At 31.3% G+C, this 26,301-nt stretch overlaps 1 protein-coding gene across 4 annotated transcripts in view; it reads left to right on the top strand.

Moving 5' to 3' along the window:
* Positions 1-26,301, top strand: part of LRRTM4 (leucine rich repeat transmembrane neuronal 4) — a 748,825-nt gene that overhangs the window by 8,545 nt on the left and 713,979 nt on the right. Inside the window, exon 3 of one of the 4 annotated variants that reach the window (XM_034659445.1) lies at positions 12,442-12,694. The exons of the other annotated variants lie outside the window; for them this stretch is intronic. Coding sequence (XP_034515336.1) covers positions 12,442-12,444 — 3 coding nt within the window. The 3' untranslated portion in view covers positions 12,445-12,694. Of the gene's footprint in view, positions 1-12,441; positions 12,695-26,301 lie in introns of those variants that run through there. 4 annotated transcript variants of the gene reach the window in all.

Below are 26,301 nucleotides of genomic sequence, written 5' to 3'. Positions count from 1 at the left end.
CCATTTCTGGTGGATTTTGAGCTAGCCACTTCCTTTCTCTGTGACCCATTACTAAATGAGTATATGCAACGAGTACAATATATCCCAACTCAAAGCATTCCTCTGACTAGTAAACTTTGTAAACTCTTTGCGGTCATTCCCAGGACTAAAAGGGCAAGATGGGATATGGAGGAAAAAAATGAGTTATTTATATTCAGTCAGTGAGAAAAGAAAGAACTTCTTGAGTTAATAAAAATTGTCATGTTCAGGTGAGGAACATTATAATTTCTTTATGCTTGAGGGGATAATACATAATACGCACGCATGCGCATGTATGCATACATGCAAGCACACACACAAATTTATATATCTTTAAATTCTGGCAAGTAACTAGATATTTTGAAAGCATTTAAAATATGACAGATTTTTTTAATCTATTGTCTGAATTTGATTCAATTAAAATCTATTTGTGAATGGAGTTTTCATTAGAATCTGCAAATGGTAGTGGTGAAGAGTGACAGCTTCCAAGAAAGCCTGACATGGTTAATTTAGGAAAGATTTTAAACTGATGATAAGGGGTTCAATTACTTTTTTTAGAATACGTTTGCATTGCATGTCATGGACAAAATTTTAGTAAGATTCCAAATTGAAAAGTCAGACTATGTTATGGTCTTAGGAATGTATAGCTTTGACACACCCCAGTAATCTTCATATAATTTCAGAATTTTTTTTCTTGAGACTTTTCTATATTGAATAAATTCTACTCATCCTAGTTCTCAGGAATTACATTTATAGATAGCTTTATGCATTGAAAGTTGCTCGGTAATATTAGCATTGGGGACTTGGTGACTCATCAGAATTTTCATGTCTCTAGAGTTTCATGAGTCACTAAATCAAAGTGAAACACTGGCAACCTGTATGTCATCAGACAGTGGGAATTTTGAAATATTAGTATGTCTTTGGATCAGTGAAAAGCATGAAAGTGATGTTGAATATGTTCTAAAAATTAAAATTGCTTTTTATAGTACCAAAAGAAGTATCATTTATCAGGTCCATTTAATAAAATCTCAATATTCTTAAAATGAAAGAGAAATTATGAGGGTATTTTCCTTAGGCACTCCATAAGCCATTAAAAATGTAGCTGTAAATTAGAGAAAGTTGAGAAAAAGCACACTATTTCCTATAGTATCAAAATCACTAGCTTTTTAATAAACTGCTTTAATAGGCTGAAAACTCCTCAATATATGCAAACGCTATGATTCATACTTCCGCTAAATACTTCAAAAAATAATGCTTTCATTGGCAAGATAAATTAAGGTTTAAACAAATATAGATGTGGGAAGATTGTTTTTTAAGAGTAAGATGTTTGACTTTAAGTCAAATCTTATAATATGTAAACCTTGGTTTGGGAGTGAAAGGACAGTAAAGCTGATATGCATTAATGAATGGTTAAAGTAATGGTGAGAATATTTTTTAAAAATTAGAAAAAATCTTGTCCAAAAATTATTAATAAGTTTGACTAAAAGGGAAACATTGAACAAAAACTGATGCCTGGATATCAGATAAGTAGTAAACCCATGCATAACTAAATAAGATTATGATATTTAGCATTATTATTTGTACAGGGCAATGAGATCTTTATATTTTAATATTATATAAATGCTATTCTTCATATACAAAAATAAATTTGAAATATAATTGTATGTGCAATTAAACACCCATATATCCCACATAAATATTTCTAAAATGCTAAGATGTCTATTGCACACAGGTATTAAAGTAATATATATTAAACTTTTCAGTAGACCCTGTTCTTCAGTACTTGTCCAATTCACATGAATTGCCTCAAAAGTAAATATTTGGGGGAGACATTAAAAAATGTAAAGACATCAGCATAATTTTGTTTCCTCTGTCATTTATCATGATTGTTTTCTGAGTTTTTAGATGTCCATACCACTATCTCTCGGGAAGTTCTATTCTCTCCTTTATTTAGTCTTTAATATATTTACTGAATTCTCAGTCCTCAGAAGGGTAAAGTTATAATTATTAAACCTAGCAAGTAGTGTCATCTTTTTCTTTTCTTTTTTTTAATGTAAATTCTTCCAGTACAAGAAAATTACATTACACACTTTTATCACATTGGTTTTAAAAGAAAAATTTATGGTAAAGAAAGTAACTATAATCTTAAAACAAAATTTCCTGTATAAATTTGTATTGTCATTTTTACTTAATACTTCAGTAGTTGAAATTTTCAAATCCAATTGAGTTTAAAAACTAAAAAAATTACAATATATTTAAATATTCAAAGCAGACAAGCTAACGTGAATATGGATGGATTTAAGAAAACTCACTCTTTTTTAGGATCTCATAAGCAAATATTTACTTCCAAATAGAAATGTGTTGGGTTGTGAACTGATTTCACTTTTGGGTCTATTTCAAGGTTAGTGCAAAACTATATAGATGCTGATTTTGGAGTAGCAAATAATATAGACAAAGAGAAAAATATCTGAAATTATTTTATTTTGGAAAATGAGTTCTATTTAATTCATATTCATGGCATATTTTCATTTTAAAGGATCACAGTTTTGTTTAGCTATCTTTTAAAATTAAATATCATCAGATAAAGCATTGAAATTACACTGATTTTTTTAAAACGAACAAACAAGAAACAGTCTCAGTTTAAATTCTGTGCTTGTTTTTAGTCCCTCCCTCCTCTCTCAGGTCACATTTACTGAAACATTGGTTCTTTTGTTTTTTTCCTAGTGATCTAATTATTTGCGAGGGTAGGAATTATTAAAAGTTGATTTCTTGTTTCCTTTAAGTAACTCCTGTTAAATGTGTTCATGTTCAAATGACGCCCTGAAACTATTGCTTGTTTGTTTCAACATAAATTTAATTATGATGCATTTCACTATTAAGGTTTTGATATTTACAATTTTAAATTGACACCAACATTGTTAAATATTTCTAATAAGACTTAAAAAAGAAATAGAAGTAGAAATTAATTGTGTCTGAGTCTTTTTTAGTATGATCTCCACAGATGAAAAATTGTTATTTTCTTCTGTGTTTATAGGTCTGTAAAAGTAATAGCAGAGAGGTCAGCCTTAAAGTACTTTACGTTGATGGTCAAACCATAGTATGGACCAAAATTGCATTGGTCCAGTGGTTAGATCAAGGGGTGAAAAAAAGGTCTGAGAGATTTGAAACTGACTCACTTTACTTCTGTAATATTGGACAAGTAAATATGTATCTGACCTTTCTGTGATATAATTTTTCCATCTATTGAACTGGGATAATAACTTTCCAACTAACTTGTTGAAATGATTAATGAGCTACTATTCGAAAACCACTCTGAACTCCTCCATAAAAAGCTTCAGTGTAAATATAAATGATTATTAGCCATAAGCCCTACTGTCTACTGAAAAATGCAAAATACCTTGTGGCTGTATTATTTTCATTGTTATTATTAGTTATAATGATGGTTATAATACTCCCTGATGTAGAAACAAGTGTTGTGGTTACATTTTTACTAAAGTGAATAATAAACCTGACCTTTCAGTCCCTTGTCTGAGCTGTAATTTAGTTTGGGTACCAGACACACTAATATATAAATAATACCTCAGGATTTGTAAAATACTCCCTTGGCTGAACATTTTATTCACATTTCAAAGAAGGTAGCATTTACAGTTCTTTTATTAATATTAACTCTAAGGAAGAAATGGGTTATAGAAACAACTTATAAATTTCCATTCTGATCAAGTATTACCATTCATTTCATTTTTCTTGACAAGTGGAGGCACTTTTAATTTCCCCAAAGTATTTATGCATAACAAGAAGTTAATACGTATTTTTAAGAAGACCTGATATTTCTCTAGCAAAAATATATTTAATGATTTGATGTATATAAGTATTTATTTTGGTTGAATATGAGCTCTTATTTTTGCATATAGATTATTATATAATTCCTGGTTTTGTCCCCATAATACATTGTAATGTGAAATACATTTCTTTAAGTTTCCCCATAGAATACTTCCCTTGATACCATTACTACTGTGAAATAGAGGGCACCACTAGTGTAGGTCCTTAACAAGAACAAATGCCCCACAGACAAAAGACAAAATTTTATCTTTTCTGGAGAAGACAATAAGTTATTTTCTTTGTGATTGGAAAGGCAGAATTATTCCAAAATGAGGATTCTTCCAGTCATTGAATATGTCTCTTCCAATTAATTATGTATTCTGGAACTAGGGACATAACTACAGGATGGGGCCATGGACCCAATGGACCCACTAGACCCACTATGAAATGGACCCGAGCTAAAACTCCATCACTCACTGTGAGCCCCTAATCTAACTCTGGGACCACAGTGATGTTCTGGATCTGCAGGAATTAGTGTCACTTCCAAGTTAATTTCCAGTAAGCCCCCAAAACTGATTATATCACTTTCCCCAATGCATAGTCACCTTGGTAAATAGCTGTTTGTCTCTTTGGGAAAGGCTAGGGGAGAGAGTAAGAATATACATTTTGACAGCGTAGCTTCGTCTTTCCTCAAGGGGATCTGACCTTTCATTTAAATGTTTCTGGATCTGTAAACTGGCTCAAGTCTAGGAATTGATTATGGGGCCATGACACAATTTTCTTGAGTCAAATTATACTTCTGTTCACTTGACCTAGATCTGACCTACTTATACTGATCAAGTAGGAGTTAGTGGTCATGTAGTTTTTTTCCTAGGGACACCATGATCAAGTAGACAATACCATGGGTCTCTTGAGTCAAATTATTTTGATTATCGCTTTGACTTTACTGTCTTTTATGGTAACTATGCCTGTCTTGTCTTTGGCAATTAAGTGCTGACACTAGGCCCATGCCACCTGGGGATCTCATTTTTCCTCTTGACATAGGAATGCTAGTTCAGTGGTAGTTATTCCCACTGTGATTTCTGACCTGCAGCAAAGAGTGGCCGCAGAATCATTAGCCCTGACCTTAGTATTATCTAGCTCTTTCCCTTCCCCAGTTGCCAGAGAGTCAATCCATTTAATACTCTTGGGATATGGTCTACAGAACTCTAACCAGAATCCTTTTTTATAAATTTTTGAGAATCACTGCTTAGATTCTAATCTTGAGACTTGAAAGATAAAAGAATGTAATTATAATATTTTAACCTTTTGCAAATCATAATCTCTTTGGCTCTCTGTGTTTCCTCAAATGACTGGATGATAAGGGATGACTTTAAATCAATATTCCAAATTTATGCTCATTTAATTTTGGCATAGCATCTTCCTCGAAAATGTATATACAATTCTACACCAAAACATGAAGATTGGCAAAGATCATTGGCTTATAAAGAAATAGTATCCATTCTTTTTCTCATTGTGTTTCTTACAGAAAATTTATTGGAACCTAGTTATAACTACATATGCAAATATATTATCAATGTTGTCAGAATATTTCTATTTTTTAGATACTAAACAATTAGATTAATATTACTCGGAAATATGAGGTACAATTTTGTGCATTAACCTGATGTATCTTATTTGTTTTCCATTATTTTCTAATTATAAATGAATGCTTCTTTTGAAAATGTTGAAAACATGAGGTTATTTATAAAATAAAACAATAATTATCAAAAAGTTTCACTATGCAGTGGTAATACTTTTAAAATTCTGCTCTTCTCTATTATATACACAGATAGTGTATTGTGGGTGTTTATAAAATTAATTTGGTATTGAAAACTGTATGTATAGATTTATATATTGTTACTTTAAAGTTCACATTTTGTGATGAATAGAATAACTTCTTAAAATACTGTATGTTTAAACTACATTCCTAAAATGTGCCATCTTTTACTTAAGGCTTCTTTTTTGTTGGACACTTATGCTGAGTTATTTCACTGTTAGAATAGTTCTACAGTGAGCTCTTCATTTAGGTAGATTCCTCGAAGAGAAAATACATAGTCAAAAGAATGAAACTTTAAACTTCTTAAGCCATATTGCTAACCCCCTAAAAAATATATACCTATTTTATTAACACATGCATTATATCAGATTTAACATTTCTCCACATACACACCAACATTATTTATTATCTTTTATTAAACAAGTTAACACATTATTTTTTAGTGTATAAAGATATTTATATCTTTAACCTTAGTGCATTTGAACTTTTTGTGTGCAATATTCTGTATTGTTAGATTTCTTATTTTGAAATATGATATATGAACAGACCATGAGGTCAACAGTAGTTTTCATTATATTCTCTTGCATTGCTTTTATTTTTAGAAAGGCCTTTTACATCCTGTATGTAAGTTAACATTCACTGTTTTGATCATTTCCTCTATAGGTTTATTTTTATATTTAATTCTTTAATCTACCTAAAATATCCATTAGTATATAATATGAAATATAGACCTAACTTTTTTTTCCTCACTAAAGAATTAGGATTTTGTCAGTGTGTTTTACCTAATATTAATGTAAAATTTTCATATATCCATGTCATTTTTGTGGTTTCTATGTCTTTACCATGGATTCACTCTCTATTCTTGTATCAGAAACATATTTTTACACTAATATGGTTTTAAGATATATTTTAATTTTTATAAAGGAGTCTTCTACTAAATTCCACATATATTTTTAAAAACTGTCTCGGTTATGTTTTGCTATTTTTATTTGAAATAAAATGCTGCATGTCTCTCTTCCTCCCTCCCTCTCTCTAACCTTTTTCTTCCTGAACACATACACACACACACACACACGTTACTGGGATTATGTGGATCTACAAATCAATTTGGAAATAATTGATAGCTCTACTGTTGTCAAAGGGAAATGTTATGGATGACATAAAAATGGCATAGAGCTCAATTTGTGTTACCTTTTTTTTGTGTGTCCCCAATAAAGATGAGTTGAGTTGCTTTATTTTAAAATTCTCATGCATACATAATCATAAGTCCATAGATGCATTTAAAATTATTAACAACATTTTGACCAAATCCATTAATTTTAGGAGACTAAGTTAATTTTTTTGAAATTTCTAGTTCAAAAATAATTTTGTAAAATACAAGATGTGTTAACTTTCTGATAGTTAACATTTCTTAGTTTTCTATTTGTATTGACTAAGTCTAGACTATCAAACAATTACAGTGATTTTAAGCAATATTTTTGTTCCTAATTTTAATGGGACTGCCTTTTGTGTTTTTGCCCATTTTATCATTATATTTACTCATTCACTTATCTATTACACAGAAATGTATTGTTTACCTACATTAATACATATTAATGCTAGGCTCAGTGCTTGTGCTTGTGTTTACAGTAGCAGATACAATACTTTGTTTTAGGTAAAAATTATTGATCACATTTATCATTATACCTGTAGTCTCATTTATAAAATACTCATTTATCAGGACGGACATTAAGTTTCACTAAATGACTTTTGGAATTGTGTTTTGTGTGTGTGTGTGTGAGATGTATCTTTCCCTCCCAACTTTTAGTTATTGGCTTTATGAATTACATATTTTATCTCCTATTTTTAATGTGATTTGCATTTCTGGTTTATGGCATTTCTTTCATAATATCCTTTTTTAAGTCAGCTCTCATTGAGTTTAATTTTATTTTGCTTGCGATCTTAAAATTTCTCTTAAAAAGGGAGGATGGTCAATATTATTCTCACTTTATCAGTTGAATTATATTTAGTATATCTTTTTCTAGCTCTGAGATGGTTAAAATAATATAGACATTATCTTTTCCTTGAAATTTCTAGTTTTCCACTGAAAACGCCCTTTGTATTGTCCCTGTGGGGATATAATACTAAGAAAACATAGATTTGTTTCAGATTCAGATTTGTTTGCTTTTTGTTGTCCTTGAATCAGAATGTTGAATTATAGTTTCCTAGAAAAATACCAATATTATTGAAAATGTAACATATAAAATGATTTTTATTTTATGTAATAATTATTCTTAAGCATCTTCTCTAGTTATATATTTGTTCTTTTAGTCTCTATGGACCACTCTACTAGAAACTGTAAATGAGACAGATGAGTTTCTTTGATCCATACTCCTAAAATCCAGAATAAAACCCTTAGATCATTAGATATTAGACACACTTTTTCCTTAAGAATGTAAATTCCTCAGAGACATAAAATTTCTTTTGTCTATTTTTTTAAATATTTTAGTTCTCTGTATTTTGTTCATAATTGCTAAGGATTTTCAGGTTTACTGATATTTTAAAAAGAATTGGAAGAGAATCACCTTCAAATTATATCAGTGTTCTTTTCCCCAAGGTATTAACATCACCTCTGTCTAAATGAATCCCTCCACCAATACGCTCATATGTTCTAAGTAGTTTTACCTTACTGTTCTTATCTTACCTTTTACTTTCTTACAAAGCCAAATTATTTCTTTACTCCGATCAGGGTCAGCAAAATATTTCTGTAAAGGACCAGACAGTAAATATTTTAGACTTTGTGGGCCATACGCTTTCTGTCACAGCTACTTAACTCTGCCATCAGAGCATGAAAGCAACCATAGAAAATATGTAAAGGAAGGTCACATCTGTGTTTCAACAAAACATTATTTACAAAAACAGACAACGTGCTGCCTCATATTTTATAGTTCGCTGACTTCTAATCTAGATTATTGTCATAGGCGTTTAGAGACACTGGAGTCTTACTCCTCAAAATAAACTGCATAGAATTGTCTCCTAACCTGACGTCTTCCTCTATTATTGCCCTCTTTTTTTTCTCCCCTTCATGGAAAGTCTTTCTAAAAGATTCTACCCAAGTCTACCTTTCCTCATCAATCATTTAGCTCTTCAACCCACTACAGTCTGTCATCAGAGCGGAAAGCCATCAAAACAGCTCTTGCTAAGTTTGCCACTGACTTCATTAACACTAAAATTGATGGCTTTTTTATTCTTTGCTTTACCTTGGTATCTTAATGTTCAACATTTGGTCTTTTCTTTCTTCTTCAAATGTTCTCCTCAGCATTTATATAGGGGACATTCCTTTTCTATTTTATCATATTCCTTTTTCATATCCTTTGTAAACTAAATGTTATGTTTTCTTTATGGCTTCATCCTTGCACTTTCTCTACACCCCTACATTCATTCATTCTCTCCCTCTCCCTCCTTCACTCTCTTTTTCTCTTTCTGAATGAGACATATACAGTACACTTTACCATTTTTTTTTTACTACTGATAAAGTTATTACTGAATTGCTTGACCTCTTCTCTGAGTTCCCCACATGTATAACAGTTTTCTACTTGGCATCTGAATTCAAAGATCTGATACGGTAACCCATTTCCAAACTAAACCGTGGTCTTTTCTTCCAAGCCTGTTTTTTCTTTCAGTGGTCCTTGTCTTGTGATTGAAACTATCCATTCCTGCAAGTCAGAATCAAAGGAATTACACCTGACCCTATCCTCATCCTTACATTCCATAAAAAATCCATCATGAAGTCCTATTGATTTTACCTTTTAAGTATCTCTTAAATCCGTCCATTCTGTCTTCACTAGAGCCACCTTTTTTCCTGTTTAGTCTCCCTAACAGATCTCTTGCTCCATTGGATTTATTCTCTACTTTGCACATAGGTGCATCTTTTGAAATGAAAGCTGATCACTTCATTCTCCTCCTTAATCTAAAGCAATACAGTGGAGTCACGTTCTTAGAATAAAAATGAAAACACTTAACATGACCTTAAAAAGACTGACTAACCTGGTCCTGCCTTTACAGATTCTTCTCACATCATACTTCCCTTGCTCTCAAATCTCCATCCCAGGAGGCTTCCACACTCTCTACACCGGCCTCCTTTCCTTTTCCTCTTATTCGTAGTGCTCTCTCCTTCTCTCTTTTGACAACACCATTGTATAGACCCAGCCCTAGGTACTACTCACTCCAATTAGTTAATTTCCAGTCATCAAGTCCTCAAGAAGCCATTGCTGAAATCCTTGTATTGTCAAACCACAGTATTTTATTCTTGCTCACCATCACTTTTTTTTTAAATTATGACTTGATTAATACTTTCTAATTCTGTTTACTCAAGGGCAGATAATATATGACTATTTTTGTTTGACTTTACATCTCCTGCCTCATTCCATGTCTTATATGTTTATTGAAAGAATATTTACTGAAAGGATAAATGATTGCATCCCAAATTTTCCATCTCTTCGTTATTTTCTAACATTAAAATAGATTCTAACATTAAAAATAGATTCTCTTCTTTGAAAAATTTCTTCCTAAGTTTTTGTCTGAAAAATTAGTAGGCTTGTTTCATTATTTGAAGTTTAAAACTATGGATTAACTTTAGAGTATAGATTTTGAAGTAGCCCATTTTTTAATATACATTTTCCTCACTGAGTTTTTTCATTAATATGCCATTTTATTATACTATTTGTGTTCAGTATGATAAAACATAAAGGTAAAAATGAGAAAAAATACTTAATATAGCTTCTTTTTACAATTTTCCTAGCATATTTCTGTATTTTTGTTACACAAAATTAATTTTGCAAATTGTTTATAATCTGTTTTTTTTTACTTTATTGTAAGCATATTTATACATCAATAAATAATTCATCTACAACATAGTTTTATTTAGTAGATTTTATTGTATATGACTTTACTGTATACAGTTTCCAGTTTTGTTTTAGTGGTTGCTTCGACATTTTGGGAATAAAACTTAAGATGGTCACTCTTGCACTATGTCTTTCTAAATATACTTAAGATTAAAAATTTATAATGACATTTTAAATTTTGGCAGTGATCTTTTCCAATTGAGATCAAAAGGTATTTTGTTGTTTTTTTAATGTTCATCACTTTACTAACGATATATATAATTTCTTACATTTGTTTGGCCTTTGTATATTTCACTTTCTGTATTTTATGTTCATGTTCTTTGCCAATTCATAATTTTATTGAATAATTTTAAATTAGTTGATTAATCCTTCCACTTCTATAAACATCACAAATGGTTTTTTCAGAGCTTGTCATTTGTGTTTTAATTATTTTAGGTGGAATTTTTGACTGTGTAATTAGAAAATTAATTTCATATATTTAAATTCTATATTTTACTTTATTGTTTCTGACTTTTTGTATGGTACAAGGGTTATCTCCAGAAAATAATAAATAAATAATCATTTTTATTTTCCTCTAATAGTTTCATGGTTTTATTTTTTGCATGCAAATCATTAATTCAACTAACTTTTGTTATCAAAAATGTTACCCAGTTTCGCAAACTCATTTGTCATTTACACACAGCTATGGAATGTTATATTTGTGGATTTACAAAGCACTGAATTCTTGTAGATACATATATTGTTTTATGCATATATATTTATGTGTTATGTGCATGGATTATGTATTCACATAACGTTTCCATATATATACATATATATGAATACACATGCTCTTCTATAAACTTTTTATTTTCCTAATCCTTTTATCATACTGCTTAATTAATATAATAGATTAAATTACGTTTCATTATTCATATTTTAAAAATGTTTTTGGCTCTCATTTTCACCCACTTTCTCTATTTAATTATAAAAGTCACTGTATATTTACATATATAAAAGTGGTTCTTTCCCACTGTCTTGTTTTCTTTTGCCTCTTATCCTCTCCAGAACCGTATTCTAGAAATAAATCATTGTTAACACTATCCTCTGTATTATTCTGGATATTTTCTGTGCATATATAAATGAATACATTTTTCTTCTCAAATAATACTATACTAGCTGTACTGATCTAAGTTCTATTTGTGTACTTTTGGATTTATTTGTTTATGTTATATATCTTGGACATTTCCCCATGACAGCAAATAAAAATCTACCTCTTTGTTTTTAATTTATTAAAATGATTCTCTAGTGCTAGACAAGTTAGATGTTTGAGGTTATGGAGATGAACTTTAGAATTATTATGTCAGTACTCTAATAAAATTTCTTTGATACATTTATTGGAATTGTGTTATTTTTAAAGAATAATATGGAGTGAGTTAACATCTTTTAAATTCTAAATCTTTAACCTTGGGGTATGATAAAATTAATTTCTATTTGTGAGTTAAGTGAACCATAAAATACTAAAATATTCTGCATAAAGGAGAACATTTATTTCTCTCTATATAGTAATTGTTTTATTTTTGTTCCTAATATGAATATAATGAATTTTTTATATTTCAATATTTTCTCCTATTTTTTGCTCTGACCCATCTAATGTAGACTTGTGTGTATATGTGGGTGGGGGTATATTTTTTAATGTGCCTATTGTAATCAGAAACAATAATATTCCAAATATTAATTCAATTGTGTTTGAGTATATTTTCTTTGGTTTAATAAATAGGACATTTTTGTCCATTATCTCTCAACCTTGCCAGTTGTTAAACTTCACATTCTTTATTTTATTAGTCAAATTTTTGAAATGATGTTGACTAATTAGGAAACTCTAAGGGTGCTCAGCAACGTTCTCTTCTCTCACCTCCACAGTAGTTTTGAGGAGGAAAGCGTTACTGGTGATGACTGGAGCCCACGTCGAGGAATGTTCAACGTGATTGATAAGTATTTATAGATGACAATAGGCTCTTGTGGGGGAAAAGAATGCAATAATGTAACCTGGCAGCAGTTCTCCAATGTATGGAAAGTAGACTTAGACAAGGTGCTCCTGTATCATTTTCTTTTTTAGTATTTTTTTATTAGGTTTCCTCTAGGTCTTATTATTTTTTGATTAGAGAGAAAAAGGAAGCCAAAATAAGCACGTGAGTTTGAGGCAAAAAGGAAGGTGGTCTGTTAAAATTTTTCTATGGGTTATATTTAATGAAACCTAGGCAGACTCATATGCCTTCAGGAGCAAGAGAGACAAGTAACCTAGGTAGTATATGAAGCAGCATGTCTAAATAAACAAGCATTAAGAATTAATGGGACTATGGAAACCTACAGTTTGCAGAGTATCTATGGAGGCATTCAGAGTTTTAACACTTCTAGACAGATAGAATAGATTTGATCCAAAGTTCTCTTCTGGTTATCTAGTTAGAGTGATTGATTCTGAGCTTTAAGGGCTGAAAGCAGTCTTTGTGATTTACCAGTTTACCAAAGCTAGGATTAAGAGCTAGAACTATGGCGGAATTAGGCAACCGATGAAGCTTTTTCTGAATTCTTTTTTTCTCATCATGCCTTTATCTCTTTGCATCCCAGAAACACAATTAACATCTAGCATAGCTGGGCAGGCTCAGGTAAGTGTGTAGAGAACTAGAACCAGGAAAATTTCCTTCAGTGTCTTATAAATTCTAAGGCAACTCTACTTCCCATGGACACATTTCCATACAAAAATTGAAGCTTCTAATGTAGGAAGTGATCTAGTACAGGGTTTCTCAATTTCAGTACTGTTGACATTTGAGGCCAGATAATTGGTGGGGGCAGGCGATGGGGTATAATCCAAGCTTTGTAGGAAATACAACTGGCTTGTGTCCATTAGATACCAGCAGCAACTCCCCTCTTCCAGTTGTGACAACTGACAGTATCTCCGGATATTGCCAAATAACTCTCTGGGGGAGTGGGCAAAATCAGCCATGACTGAGAACCATAGTATAATACAAAGAATTTGCTCTTGAAGAGATAAGAGATACATTTCTGTAACCTAGGAAAGTTCACTAGTGATCTTAAAACTTAAAGAGTTTGATGTCCTATGTAGGGAGTAAGGGGGGGGGTAATCTATGCAGAGAATGGTAGTAAACTCAGGTTCACTTCAGAATTGAGGGCATTTCTGTGTATGGGGTTTTAATAACGTGGTGTCAGGATTTTGCTGATGATTAGAATGGCACGCCTTGCTTTATTGTGACTCTTAGCCAAGGTTAAAGTACTGACAAATTTCTATAGATAAAAATATTCTAGGAAAGAAAAAGAAGAAAAGAAGGAAGGGAGGGAGGAAGGAAGGAAGGAAGGAAGGAAGGAAGGAAGGAAGGAAGGAAGATAGAAATGGCTTCGTTACCACCATAGTAGTACTACAGGCATAGAGAATTTTGCATGAGGAGAGACGATGATGGGAGAATTTAGTACATGCTAGGAAGAAATACATCTTCCCACAAGTTTTTTGAGTAATTGGGTTTGGGAAACACAAATGGCACCTCTCAGGCCTAAGAATGTTTGATGTTTGTCATCAGTGAATTTAAGACTATGATTATGTTTGTTTGTCTATGTACGGGAAGGAGAAAAACCCTAATAAGAAGGTTCATACACTCATTTCAATGTGGAAGACCTGCAAAGCAAGAATCAAGGGGAAACTGAAAAGCAAATAAAAGGTTTTCAATACACCAAAAGAAAATGTATAGGAAGAAACTAGCCTCAGGAAGAACTTGGGGACTGACAGAGATATTTCTGTAATTTTCTGCAATCTCTAAGAAGATGGTTTCTCAGATGACTTGCTCTATTGGAGGAAGCAATTTTCACGGATGGTAGAATTTTCTCCTATTATATGGGAGAGATATGGTTAAACTCTTGATGAAAGATTTCTCCTAATTTTGTTTTAGGCTCACAAGTAATGGAATCTGAACAAATGCCATAGACTGACTGGTACCATGGAAAGGCTGAAATTAAAATGATTTTTTTCCTTTAGGAACACTTTGGAGTCAAAAAGATTTGAGCCAAAACGTTAGCCCTGTCTTGTTTGGCTCTGGAATTATGGGCAGATTAGTTAGCCTATGTCAACCTGTTTTCTTACCTATAAAATAATGTTACTATGTCTATCTTATAGGGTTTTAATACAACCATCATATAGTAAAAGACATAACATAGGCTCTGGCACACATTGAGTGCTTAACGAATGCTAGCTATTGTTGTGATATTCTTATTATGCTTGTAATATCCTACCTCCTTACCCAGCTATCACTAATCTTCCTTGTCGCCTGTTAAGTTACCAGCGATTTAAGCATAAAACAGAACATGTGGTATTATTTTGGAATACACCACTATATAAGATATGATTATAATTATATAATTATTCTTCTTTATGTACATATTTAAAGTTCCATATAAATCAGTCTATCTATCTATATCTATCTATCATCTATCTATTGTTTATGTAAGTGTGTGTGTGTGTGTGTGTGTGTGTGTGTGTGTGAATGTGGTTGTAGAGCTGGACTTAAATATTTGTCTTCTTGACTTCTTGAAGCTATTTGAAAAGTGTGACATGGGGAGATAGGGAAGAAGACTCTGGGAAAAAAAATACAAAACTGCAGCCAGTATTTACAGGGAATAAATGCCTATATTAGAAAAGGAAAAAGGTTTAAGATCAATGACCTCAACTTCTACTTAAAAAAATAGAAAAAAGAGCAAGTCAACCAGAGTAAGCAGAAGAACATAATTATTATAGATGTCAAAATCAATCAAAAAACAGAAAAATAATGAAATTAATGAAACTAAAGGTTATTCTCTGAGAAAAGCAATGCAGTTGTTTAAACTGTAGTCAGACTGACCTACAAAAATAAAGTGCAAACACACACACATACCAATATCAAAAATAAGAGTGGTGAAATTTCTCCAGATTCTAAAGATATTAAAAGCATATTAAGGGAATATATTAAAAACATCTTTTTGATAACTTAGACATAACTTAAAAATTCCTTGAGAGACACAAAGCTACCTGTTTACTCAAGAAGAGATAGAGAACCTGAATATCCCTGTGTCTATTAAATAAATTAAATATGTACTTAAAATCCTTCCTACAAGTGAAACGCCAGGTATAGGTGGTATCACTATAAACCCTATCAAACGTTGAAGAAAGAAATAATACAAATTCTACACAAGTTGAAGAAGATTAAAGAGAAAATTAGAGAGGAAGAAACACTTCCCAACTCATTCAATTAGGCCATCACTACACTAACACCAAAAGCAGACAAATTACATTATAAGAAGAAAACTATAGGAAAATACGCCAAATAAAAATATGTGCAAAAATTCTATAAACATTTTAGTAAATCATACCCAAAAAACACATAATCATGGCCAAGTGAGGTTTATTCCAGGAACGTGTGGTTGATACAAACATCTGTGTATAAATCAATATAATTTATTATATGATATAATTAACGTATAATTGTCTCAGTACATGCAGATAAAGCATTTGAGTATATTCAATATACATTTCTAGTAAGAAAAAAAATCAGCAAAACAGGAGTAAAAGGGAACTTCTTCAACCTGATAAAGGACATCTATGAAAAATCAACTAGTAACAATCACACATGATAATGACAAATCAATGTTTTTTTTCTAAGATCAGGAACAAGACAAGCATGTGTGTTCTCACTGTCTATTCAAAATAATGTGAAAGTTCTAGCCAGTGTAGTAAGGCAAGAATAAGAAATAAAAGGCATCCAGATCGGAAATAAGAATAAAAACTACTTTTATTTGTAGATGACACAATTATCTATAATCTAATGACATCTATAAAAACAATAACAACAAAATGTCCCCAAAATAAGTGAGTTTATCAAGGTTACAGTGTACATTGTTACACAAAAAATCAATTGTATTACCGTATTAACAATAAAAAAATTAGATAAAAGCCAGTGCTGTTTATGATAACATCAAAAAACGTAAATTGCTTAGGAATAAACCTGACATGAATGCTCAAAACCTGAAGCTACAAAATATTGCTGAGAGAAATTAAAGAAAGCATAACTAATAAGTAAGACACCTTGATTATGAATTGGAAGACTTAGTATTGTTATGATGTCAGTTCTTAGATTAATCTATAGATTTAACACTGTCCCAAACAGAATCACACCAGGCTTTTTTTATTTATTTATTTTGTGGAAAATGACACATTGACATTGAAATACTAAAATTGGTACTGAAATGCAAAGGACTTAAAGCAACCCAAAACAAATGTGTAAAGCAAGAACTAAAAATTTAGAAAGCAAACTGCCTTATTTCAAGACTTATAAAGTTTTGGTATTCAGTACCGTGTGGAATTAAACAGGAAGATAGACAAATAGATCAATGAAACAGAATAGAGAATCCAGTAATAAACCCATACATATATGAAAAATTGATCTTTAACAATGGTGCAAAGGCAGTTCAGGGAAGAATACATAGTCTTTTCAACAATTAATGCTTGATATACAAATGCAATAAATAAAAAAATAAAATAAAATAAGTAAATAAATAAATAAATAAAATAACACTTCACACCTGATACCAGTTTAATTCTATGGATCATAGACCTAAAATGTGAAAGTTAAAATTGTAAAACTTCTAGAATAAAATATAGGAGAAAATATTTTCTTATATAACAAAAGCATGATCTATAAAAGAACAAAGTGATAAATTAGACTTAATCATAATTAAAACTTCTCTTGGAAAGGCACTTTTAAGGGAATAAAAATACAAACCACAGGTGGAGAGAATAGTTAAAATGGAAATGACGGATCCTTCCAATAATTATACTTCAATAAAAAAAATCTAAAAAAATCCAAACAAATGAGGTTGTTAAATGCATTTCTGTCTGTAAATTTTTAGAATTTACTTTCCTCTTTTAGATTCTTTATAGGAAAGTTTAGATTCTCTCTTAGGCAAAATTTGGCAAGTCTTCTGTTGTCCATCATTATTGACAAGAACAGCAGTTGTTCTTAGTCACAAATGGCTTTTCTTTACCATGTTAAAGAAATACTTGACCTCCCCCAGTTCATGACTGGTTTATAAGAAATGCATATTAAAGTTTATCATATAGGTCGCTGTATGTATGGAGATGATTTCTATTAACTCATTAATCATGTGGACTTAATTTATAAGGTTTTGTAATTTTCAACCATCATTGCTTTACTACTAGAAACTATTTTATCATGGAATATCATGGTAATATATAGCTGAAGTAAATTGGCTATAAAATATTAAGTATTTTGTATCTGTATCTGTAAAGAAAATTAATTAGTACTTTTTTTCTCTGTCATTTTTATTATCAGAATTAAACCAGTTTTGTTAAATGAATTGTGAAGCTTTCCATAATTTCTGCATTCTGAAGTTGTTTAAAATACATAAAAATGGATACTTCATTTATGGCATCTCTAAAACTCTTGGGGTCCTGCGTCTTTTCGAGAAGATGTATTTCTTAGCTTATTTTTATATAACTTCATGGTCGAAGATTTATTATATTATCCTCATGAAACAGTTTTGAAAATTTCTGTCTTTTAGAAAATAATTTTTAAGAGATTCTCAACTTTGCTGAGTGATATAAATAGAAATTTGAAATTTTAAAGTGAAGGGCAGCCTTTATTTACAGTTCTATAAATCATTTGCTTTGTGTTTTATTCTCTTCTTAAATACTGATGTCTAGTGTACTTATTCCTTCCTTTTTCTTGATTTTGTTTTTAAAATTTTGCATATATTTATTGTTGTTAAAATGGCTTTAAGAATTATTTATCGAACATACCAATTTGTTTCCTGATTTCTTACTACTTCATTTTTTCCTGTTTCATCTTTATCCATTTATATCTTCTCTTAAATGTATATTCTTATGCTGTTTATATTACTAAGTGTGAAGTTTAGTTTTTAACATTTTTTTCTTGTTTCATAATAAAAGAAGTTAAGTCTGTGGCATTTCTTCAGAGTGTAGCTTGGTTACATTCCTTGAGTTTTGTTGGGTGCTGTTCTGATGGTCCGTAATTTCCAAATAGTTTTTATTTGCTGTTTTATTTCCTGTTTTACCCTTGGATTTATTAGGGAGAATGCTTGTTTTGTTTTGTTTTTGTATTGTTGATTTGTAAGACTTTTAAAACAATTCTCATTTCTGATTTCATTATATTACTTAACTTTTACTTTGTAAAACAAATTGGGATTTTCTTATGTTGACCAATGCACAAAAATCTTTAAGTGTTGTGGGCCTTGTGTATGAAAACATACTATTTCTTTCTAAGGTGTAACTTTCAATATATTAACCCTCTTAAGGATTATTTGAGTTGTATAATTTCTTGCTTGCCTTCTGCTTATCGATCTCTCAAAAACAAGAACTGTGTATTAATTTCATATTGTTTTCTATACCTCAGTCCTTAATTTCATAGTGGATTCTTACATCTTGCTCCTTCCATTTTTAGTCTGAATAGGTTTCTGTATATGCATTGTTACTTATAATTTCACATGAAGTGTTAGAAATTGTTATGTCACTTGGGAATACTAGCAATTAGAAATATATATTGATAATTTTGCCCAGAAAAATACTTTTCACATAAATTCTATAAAATCTTATATTAATGTTGTGATCCTGCATAGCATGCTTGAGAACCAACAGTGAAAAGTGGCTGCCCAGTTTTCTTGGTGGTGCAGTTCCTTGGTCTTTGAAACAATGGTGGAAAGAGAGGAGGGATTAAATGTTTGCCTGACTGATTTCAGGAACCACTATTTTATGACACTATGCCTCTTTATTCCGTGTAAGACTGTCTCAGTCAGGATTTGTCTAATGGTGTTGGAGGGTCATCTAATATCTGTGAAAATATTATCTTTCTTAGTTTTCAATCCTATTTAAAATTTTCATCCTTTTTTATTTGTATTTGATTTAATGATGAATTGGGAGAATATGTATCAGATTCTGCTAGCTATATGCCATTTTATATTTACAAAACTCCATGCATATGATTTTTATATCTATAAATATCATAGTTGGCTGTTATCAGTTCCCTTAAATTGGGTAGGGCTGACATTCTTGATTTTAAAATAAATTGATAGAACAGATCTGCTATAATAGATATAACATCTTTTATAATATAATGTCTTTATCTTTAGATAGCAGTTGAATAATTCCAGTCACATTTTACAAAATATGAGCACATCTAAAACTCAGGATAGACATCATGTTCTCTAGCAAGGGAATAATTATTGTACACAATTATATTCCATATTACACTAAATCTTCTTTAAATATCATATAGAGAATACAAAGGAAGATAGAGAATGGGAAGAGTACACGAAGGTCGTTAGAATTTAGAAATCTAGGAGTATAGGTTTTGTCATCTTAGCTCATCTAATTACAATTCTTATATATTGTGAGAGGACATTATTTGTGTTTTAAATGCTAAATTATTTAGGCATGCTCCAAGTCTAACTATGATAATTATTCCACAGGAACTGAAGTCCGTGTTTTTGAAATAAAATTCTTAAAGATGCATGTTGTTCTAAATGTTGAATATGTTTCCTTTAGCAGGATTATTTAAAATGAAGTAATTTGATTTTGTGAACAAGCTATTCTTGGTTATTTGCTTTGTTGATTTGTGCAACTATAAATCAGAGTCTATGTTAGACATGGTTGTTTAAATATTTTGAGTATCAGTCCCCACTTCTCCCAATACTAAAAGCAGACTTCTAAGAAAGACCAATAAATAGTGGGTAAATTGCAGTTCTCTGTAGATGAAAACCTGAATGACCACCTGCGGATATAACTCATGTGCTGTCTACTTCCAAAGGGTAATATTTGCCCAGGTTAAGCCCTGATTATAGTCTTCTGGGCAATAGGCAATTTGGGGAGATCAGACATAAACATCATAGAATAGTATTATTGCAAAATGAAGATGTAAGACCATCTAATCATCATTGTGTGTATTACTAATACATACCTGCTAGATAGAATAGTAGATGATGGGTAATGGTTTATAATACTTTATGAGGTAGTAGATAAGGATTATTAAAGCCTGTTGCCCCATACCAAATAGTTATTAAAGCCTGTTGCCCCATACCAAATAGTTCAGTGCCTTGTGTATGACTCATTCTTGTACCAGGTTCAAACATGGCAAAGATTATTAGTTGAGTGGATAAGAAGAGAATATGTGAATCAGTTTATTAAATTCTGCAATTGATTAGATCATAGTATTGGAAATTAATTCGTATTTGTTTGTACTTGTACTAAAGAACAGTTTGTTATTTTGCTTGATTGATCTGCAAATATGTCACTTTAAAATTCTATTAACGTTTCAACATGTTGCTCTTTCCATTTAATTTTAAAATTTTCATTATTTCACTGATATTTAAGTACAAATAAAACATGATCTTTCAATGTTCTGTAAATTATTATGCTACTAGAAATGTTTAACTATTTAATTTTGCATTCTCTCTGCATACTATGTTATCTCTGATGGTATTCTTTCATTCAGATGAGAGGAGAACATTCCTAATATAGATCTGTCATCTTTAGATGTTTATCACAAGAGTTGGAAATTAACACTATCATTCTTGTGAAACACCAAACAGCATATCGCTTTGTGCGGTAATTCACTTTTTTTTTTCATTTCAGTGCACTTATTTGAAAGTATAAATAGGCCACTGATCAATCAGGCCTTATGTGTAAACTTTTTTAAGTTTTTGATTTGCTTAATAATATTGCTTTTTTCATCAGAAATATGCCATTATAGGGTATTTAGTCTTGCAATCCATAAATTACCATGCCTTTCCTTAAGGTGGTCACAAAAGTAAGGGCATTATAATTTCTTACACAAATTATACATGACAGAATGAGTGAGGAAAAGGTTTTATTTTTTCCCAAAAAATGCAAATATATGAGAATGGAAGGCAACATTCCCTCCTCCCCCTTTTTTTTTTTGAACAGGCAGAGTCAATTTTTAAAATTCATATCCAAAACCTATTATTTAATATACTGTTAACTTCCATAAGAATGCTGCCATCTGTTTATTTCTGATGCAACTGTTCTACTGAGTTGGAAGGAAATAGATATCCCAATCAATGTGAAGCGATAGCTAATTAAAAGTCTTCCAACTTAGTTGTAGAAGCATAGATATATGATAATCACTGAGTATTTATTATGACCCTAAAAGGCATGATAGAGGTTTTAAATTTATTTATTTTTTTTAAATGCAGCCCTTCCTTTGAGGAAGTATATGGATGCAGCTGACAGTCTTCATTTTTGGAGTGACTCTCTTATATTACACTCCTGATTTGAAAACCTCTTTGATATCCTTTCCCTTCCTGAAAACAGTCAAATTCCTAACCTCTTTAAAATCTCATTTCAGACCTTCTCTCTGGATTAAAATCATCTTAATCCCCATTACACATTTTTTTTTGGGGGGGGCAAGATCTTATTGGTCCACAATTGTACAGGAACATCAAGTTTTTCTTCACTCACTGGGTCTTTGTTCATCATTTCCAGTCTATGCAGACTATACTTTGCTTTATTTTCTCTACCTCGAAATCACCTTGATTTAAGATCCAGTTCAAATTTCATCTTCAATTCTCCAGTTTGATGGTGACTTCTTATGTATTTCCAAGGTTTGCACGCTCTTTCTCTTCATTTGTATTACATGACCCTCTTTAAAAACTTTTTTTGTTTACCTACTATTGTCTACATTTGAATTTGAATTCCTTGGAATAAAAATGTATTTATCTTTTATACTTAGGAGTCTAGTAAACTGTCTGACACATAGAAGTTTCTCAAAAATAAATTGTAAAAGTAAAGGTGGTCTGAAGAACACATTAAATATTGCAAATAACCCATGGGACAGAAACCAATTCTGGAACTTATTATAATTCTACTTGACATCCTGATTCATTGAACATTTTTGTTTTTAACCTGTGTTTTCTTAGTCTGTGTGCAATGATTCTGTGCCTAGATATTCTATTAATAAACATGTCATTAACTTCTGTTTGTGCTTGGGTGAGTTTGGGTTATAGTAATTAAATTCACTGATTGCAAGATTGTTCTTTATTAACTGTTAAAACAATAAAGGGAAGGTGAGTTTATCAGCATAAAAAAAAAACCCTGAGAATTTGTTTGTTAACTTTCAAATATTTGTATTTAATCAAATAAAAATAATTTCAAAATTAGAGTTATACTTACTAGTGTCAAAATCATTTTGTGTATGTCTAAAACACGTTTCTCTTTAATATGCTAACAATCACAAGTTTCAGCAAAGTTGATCATAATTACTACTGCTCTGGTTTTTGGCAGTGTTCTTAACCTTGAGAAAGAGAAAGAGATTCTTAAAAGGTAAACTATTCATATATATAACATATATATATATTCTCTCTCCCTCTCTATAATAGATGATAGATAGATAGATGATAGATGATAGATATAGATAGATAGATAGATGATAGATAGATGATGATGATGATAGATAGATGATAGATAGATAGATGATAGATAGATGATAGAGATGGATAGATAGATAGATAGATAGATGATAGATAGATAGATAGATAGATAGATAGATAGATAGATAGATGATAGATAGATTTTAAGAAAGTCCTCAAACTCTTGACCAATCTTGAATCCATGGGCACCCCATTGTTTGGCTTTAAGACAGAGATATCCCTTCAGATACAGTTAATTAACCTTGCAAATGTATATGAATGATTTAATGATCTAATATTGTACAAGCCTCCTCAAAGGGGCAGGCCACGTAAATGTGTTAGACAAGAAAAAAGAATTATTGAAATTATCAGAAATATTAGCATTGAACTGTAAAAACAATTCAAGTAAACTGCCCAAGAAATTGCCTATTACTAACTGAGGTGCTTGGTTCTCCAGTGGTCAAAAACCCTGACTTAATATTTCAAACATTATCCACTGCCTGCCTATGAATGACATGATTTGTTTCTTAACCTGTGTGTGTTTAGACATAGTCTTACCCTTCAGTAAGACTCAAACCAATGAAATAAATGCAGCTGAACTTTTACTTTAGTATGCTATTGTCTAATTGTAACACAGCAACACATGTGATTTGTATTAAACAAATGTTCTAAGACTGAGTTAGCAATGATGTAAAAACAAATAAAACACCTACTTTGAAATATTGAGATAGAAAAAGAATCTCTGGCATATAATAAGTAATCAATACATTCAAGCTATTATTAAAGATACTTACCATCCCAGCTATGCTTAAGTGGTCAGCTTCTTATATTAACCAGAATAGTGTTAGTAAAATTTATTAGGTGGATAAATTTAGTTTTTTTCGTTCCAATCCCCCAAGGTTATCTTAGTCCACATTCATTCAGATTTCAGTCTGCACTCAAGTTCATTTTTATTTTCTAACTGCCTAGAGCTTCTCCCCAAAGAGGAAACTCCATTCAAAGTGTTCTTCTCAAACAGTCTTTTCTATACTTGTCTGTCTTCCACATAAATTAAAAAATGTCCTATGCAGTCTTTTAGACTTTCATCTAAAAGGAAGAACTCACTTATTATACATTAATTGTTAGACAACATAGATACATTGTAACTTAGAAACTCATGGTATTTAAACCCAATAACTTGAAGTTATAGATTAGATAGAAAAATATTTGAGGCAATGGAAAAACAAGTTTTATTATTGGTCAGTTAATACTAATTAGTTTGTCTATCGAGTAAAGTACATTCTAAGCAAATAAATGAGAATAAAATTTTAAAACCTGATTTGTAAAGTGATACATATCGTAGTTATTTGTATTAAAATTGCAGTAGGATAAAATACACTTTGCCATGTAGTCTTACGTCTAAAAATGTACCAGTCAATATATTATAGAATGATTTTAAACTCCTCTTAAATTTATCATGTAATCGTTCTGTTCCTTTCTGGATCAAGGTCTCTGGAATCTGTGTCAAGTTTTATTTTCTAATGCATTCAAGTAGAATGGAAAGTTAATCACATGTCCTAATGTGTCTTTTAAAAAATATGTCTATGGATGTTTTTTGTTCAAAAATTCATTGTTTTTTATGATAATTTATATTTTATTTTTTCTTTCTTTGCTTTTTCATTTACTTCCTAAACTCTCAAAAAATCTCATGTAGGGCATTCCATTTATAAGCCAATGCCTTGTAGGAAATCAAATGAGAACTAAAGGTTCCTCTTATTCTCTCACAGTTGGAATAAAGATTTGCCAAATCATATTGGAAAAAAGCACCAGTGACTTCAGATTAGTGAGAATCATTTATGGCAGTTCATAACATGCTTCCCCCATCCATTCTCTTCTTTTTATTGAAGTCACTAATTTAAACTCAGGAAAAGTGTAGCTATCCATTGACCTGAAAATATAAGACATTTGATTTTAAACTTTAGAATATTTTTCATTATCTTCATACAGCTGATTAGAAATTACAGTTGTACACTAATCTTAGGTCATAAAAATTGCAGCAGAAGTTTAAAGCAATCCAGGACTGCTAAGAGAACTGGTGTATCTCGTGCTTGTTGTCAGGTCCCAAAATAAGTAGAAGGAGAAAACAACCTCTACCCTCTTCTTATGCTAATCTGTAGTATCCTAAAGTAAGTTAAGCTGGAGCAGTTGCCCTCATGCCTTGGATAAACATACTTTTTTGAAAAGGGGTTTTACATCTTCAGTGTCCATGAAGAGAACTGACAAGGGATGCCTGAGACAGATAGCACACACTTAAAAAAACAAAAACAAAAAAAACCCTCACAGTCTTAAATTAAAAAGCAAAGAATGGGGGCACCTGGGTAGCATAGTTGGTTATGTATCTGACTCTGGGTTTCTGCTCAGGTCATGATCTCAAGGCTGTGAGATGGAGCCCTGGTGGTCTCTGTGCTCAGTGCAGAGTCCATTTAGACTCTCTCTGCCTCTCCCTCTGCCCCTCCTGCCCCCCCATGCTCTCCTTCTCTCTCTCTTTCTCAAATAAATAAATCTTAAAACAAAACAAAACAAAAAACAAAGAACATGGAAGGAGAAACAGGGTAATTCTTAGTGCATGAGTAGCTTTGGGATGATAGAATCTCAGCCCTTCACTTTTCCTCTAGCTTTATCTAGAACCTAGAGGATGAGCAGGCTCCAACAGCTACAGAACTATTCTTGCAATATTTTAATTTTATCAAGCCTTTATATTTGGGTACCTAGGCAAAGGCAGAGTTCATCTACCCTATTCTGCTTAGTTCTTCAATGTGCAAACAGGAGGGGGAGACTATTGGATTGCCTTGCTGAAGCCAGATAATGTTCATGGTTAAGAAAGCAGGTTCTAGAACCAGATTGTTGCATTTTTTATATCTCAGCTCTGCCTTATTCTAGATTTGTGATCCCAGGCAGGTTACTTTACTTCTTTGAGCCTAAGTCTTCTTTTCTACAAATTGGAAATAATACTATACCCATGCCTTACAGGATTGTGAAGAAAATTAAATGAGCTAGACTATCAGTTTAGGACAGGGCTTGTCACAGGGGATGTGCTCAGTAATTTAAGTTGTATTCATGTTGCTTTTTTCCGAAAAGTGTCAATAAATAGGGGATGGATGAGTACTTTTGGTGGGAGAACTGGGATTCTCTAGGCAGAAAATGGATAGAGGAGTGGCAGATGTTGTATTTCCATTTAGGTTGTATCTGAAAAATCTTACATCAACTCAAGACCTTATCAGATGTGGCAGTTTTGGATGTTTTAGG

The sequence above is a fragment of the Ailuropoda melanoleuca genome, chromosome 4 (assembly GCF_002007445.2).
Source record: "Ailuropoda melanoleuca isolate Jingjing chromosome 4, ASM200744v2, whole genome shotgun sequence".
Classification (NCBI taxonomy): Eukaryota; Metazoa; Chordata; class Mammalia; order Carnivora; family Ursidae; genus Ailuropoda; species Ailuropoda melanoleuca.
This window is presented reverse-complemented; position numbering and strand designations above follow the sequence as displayed.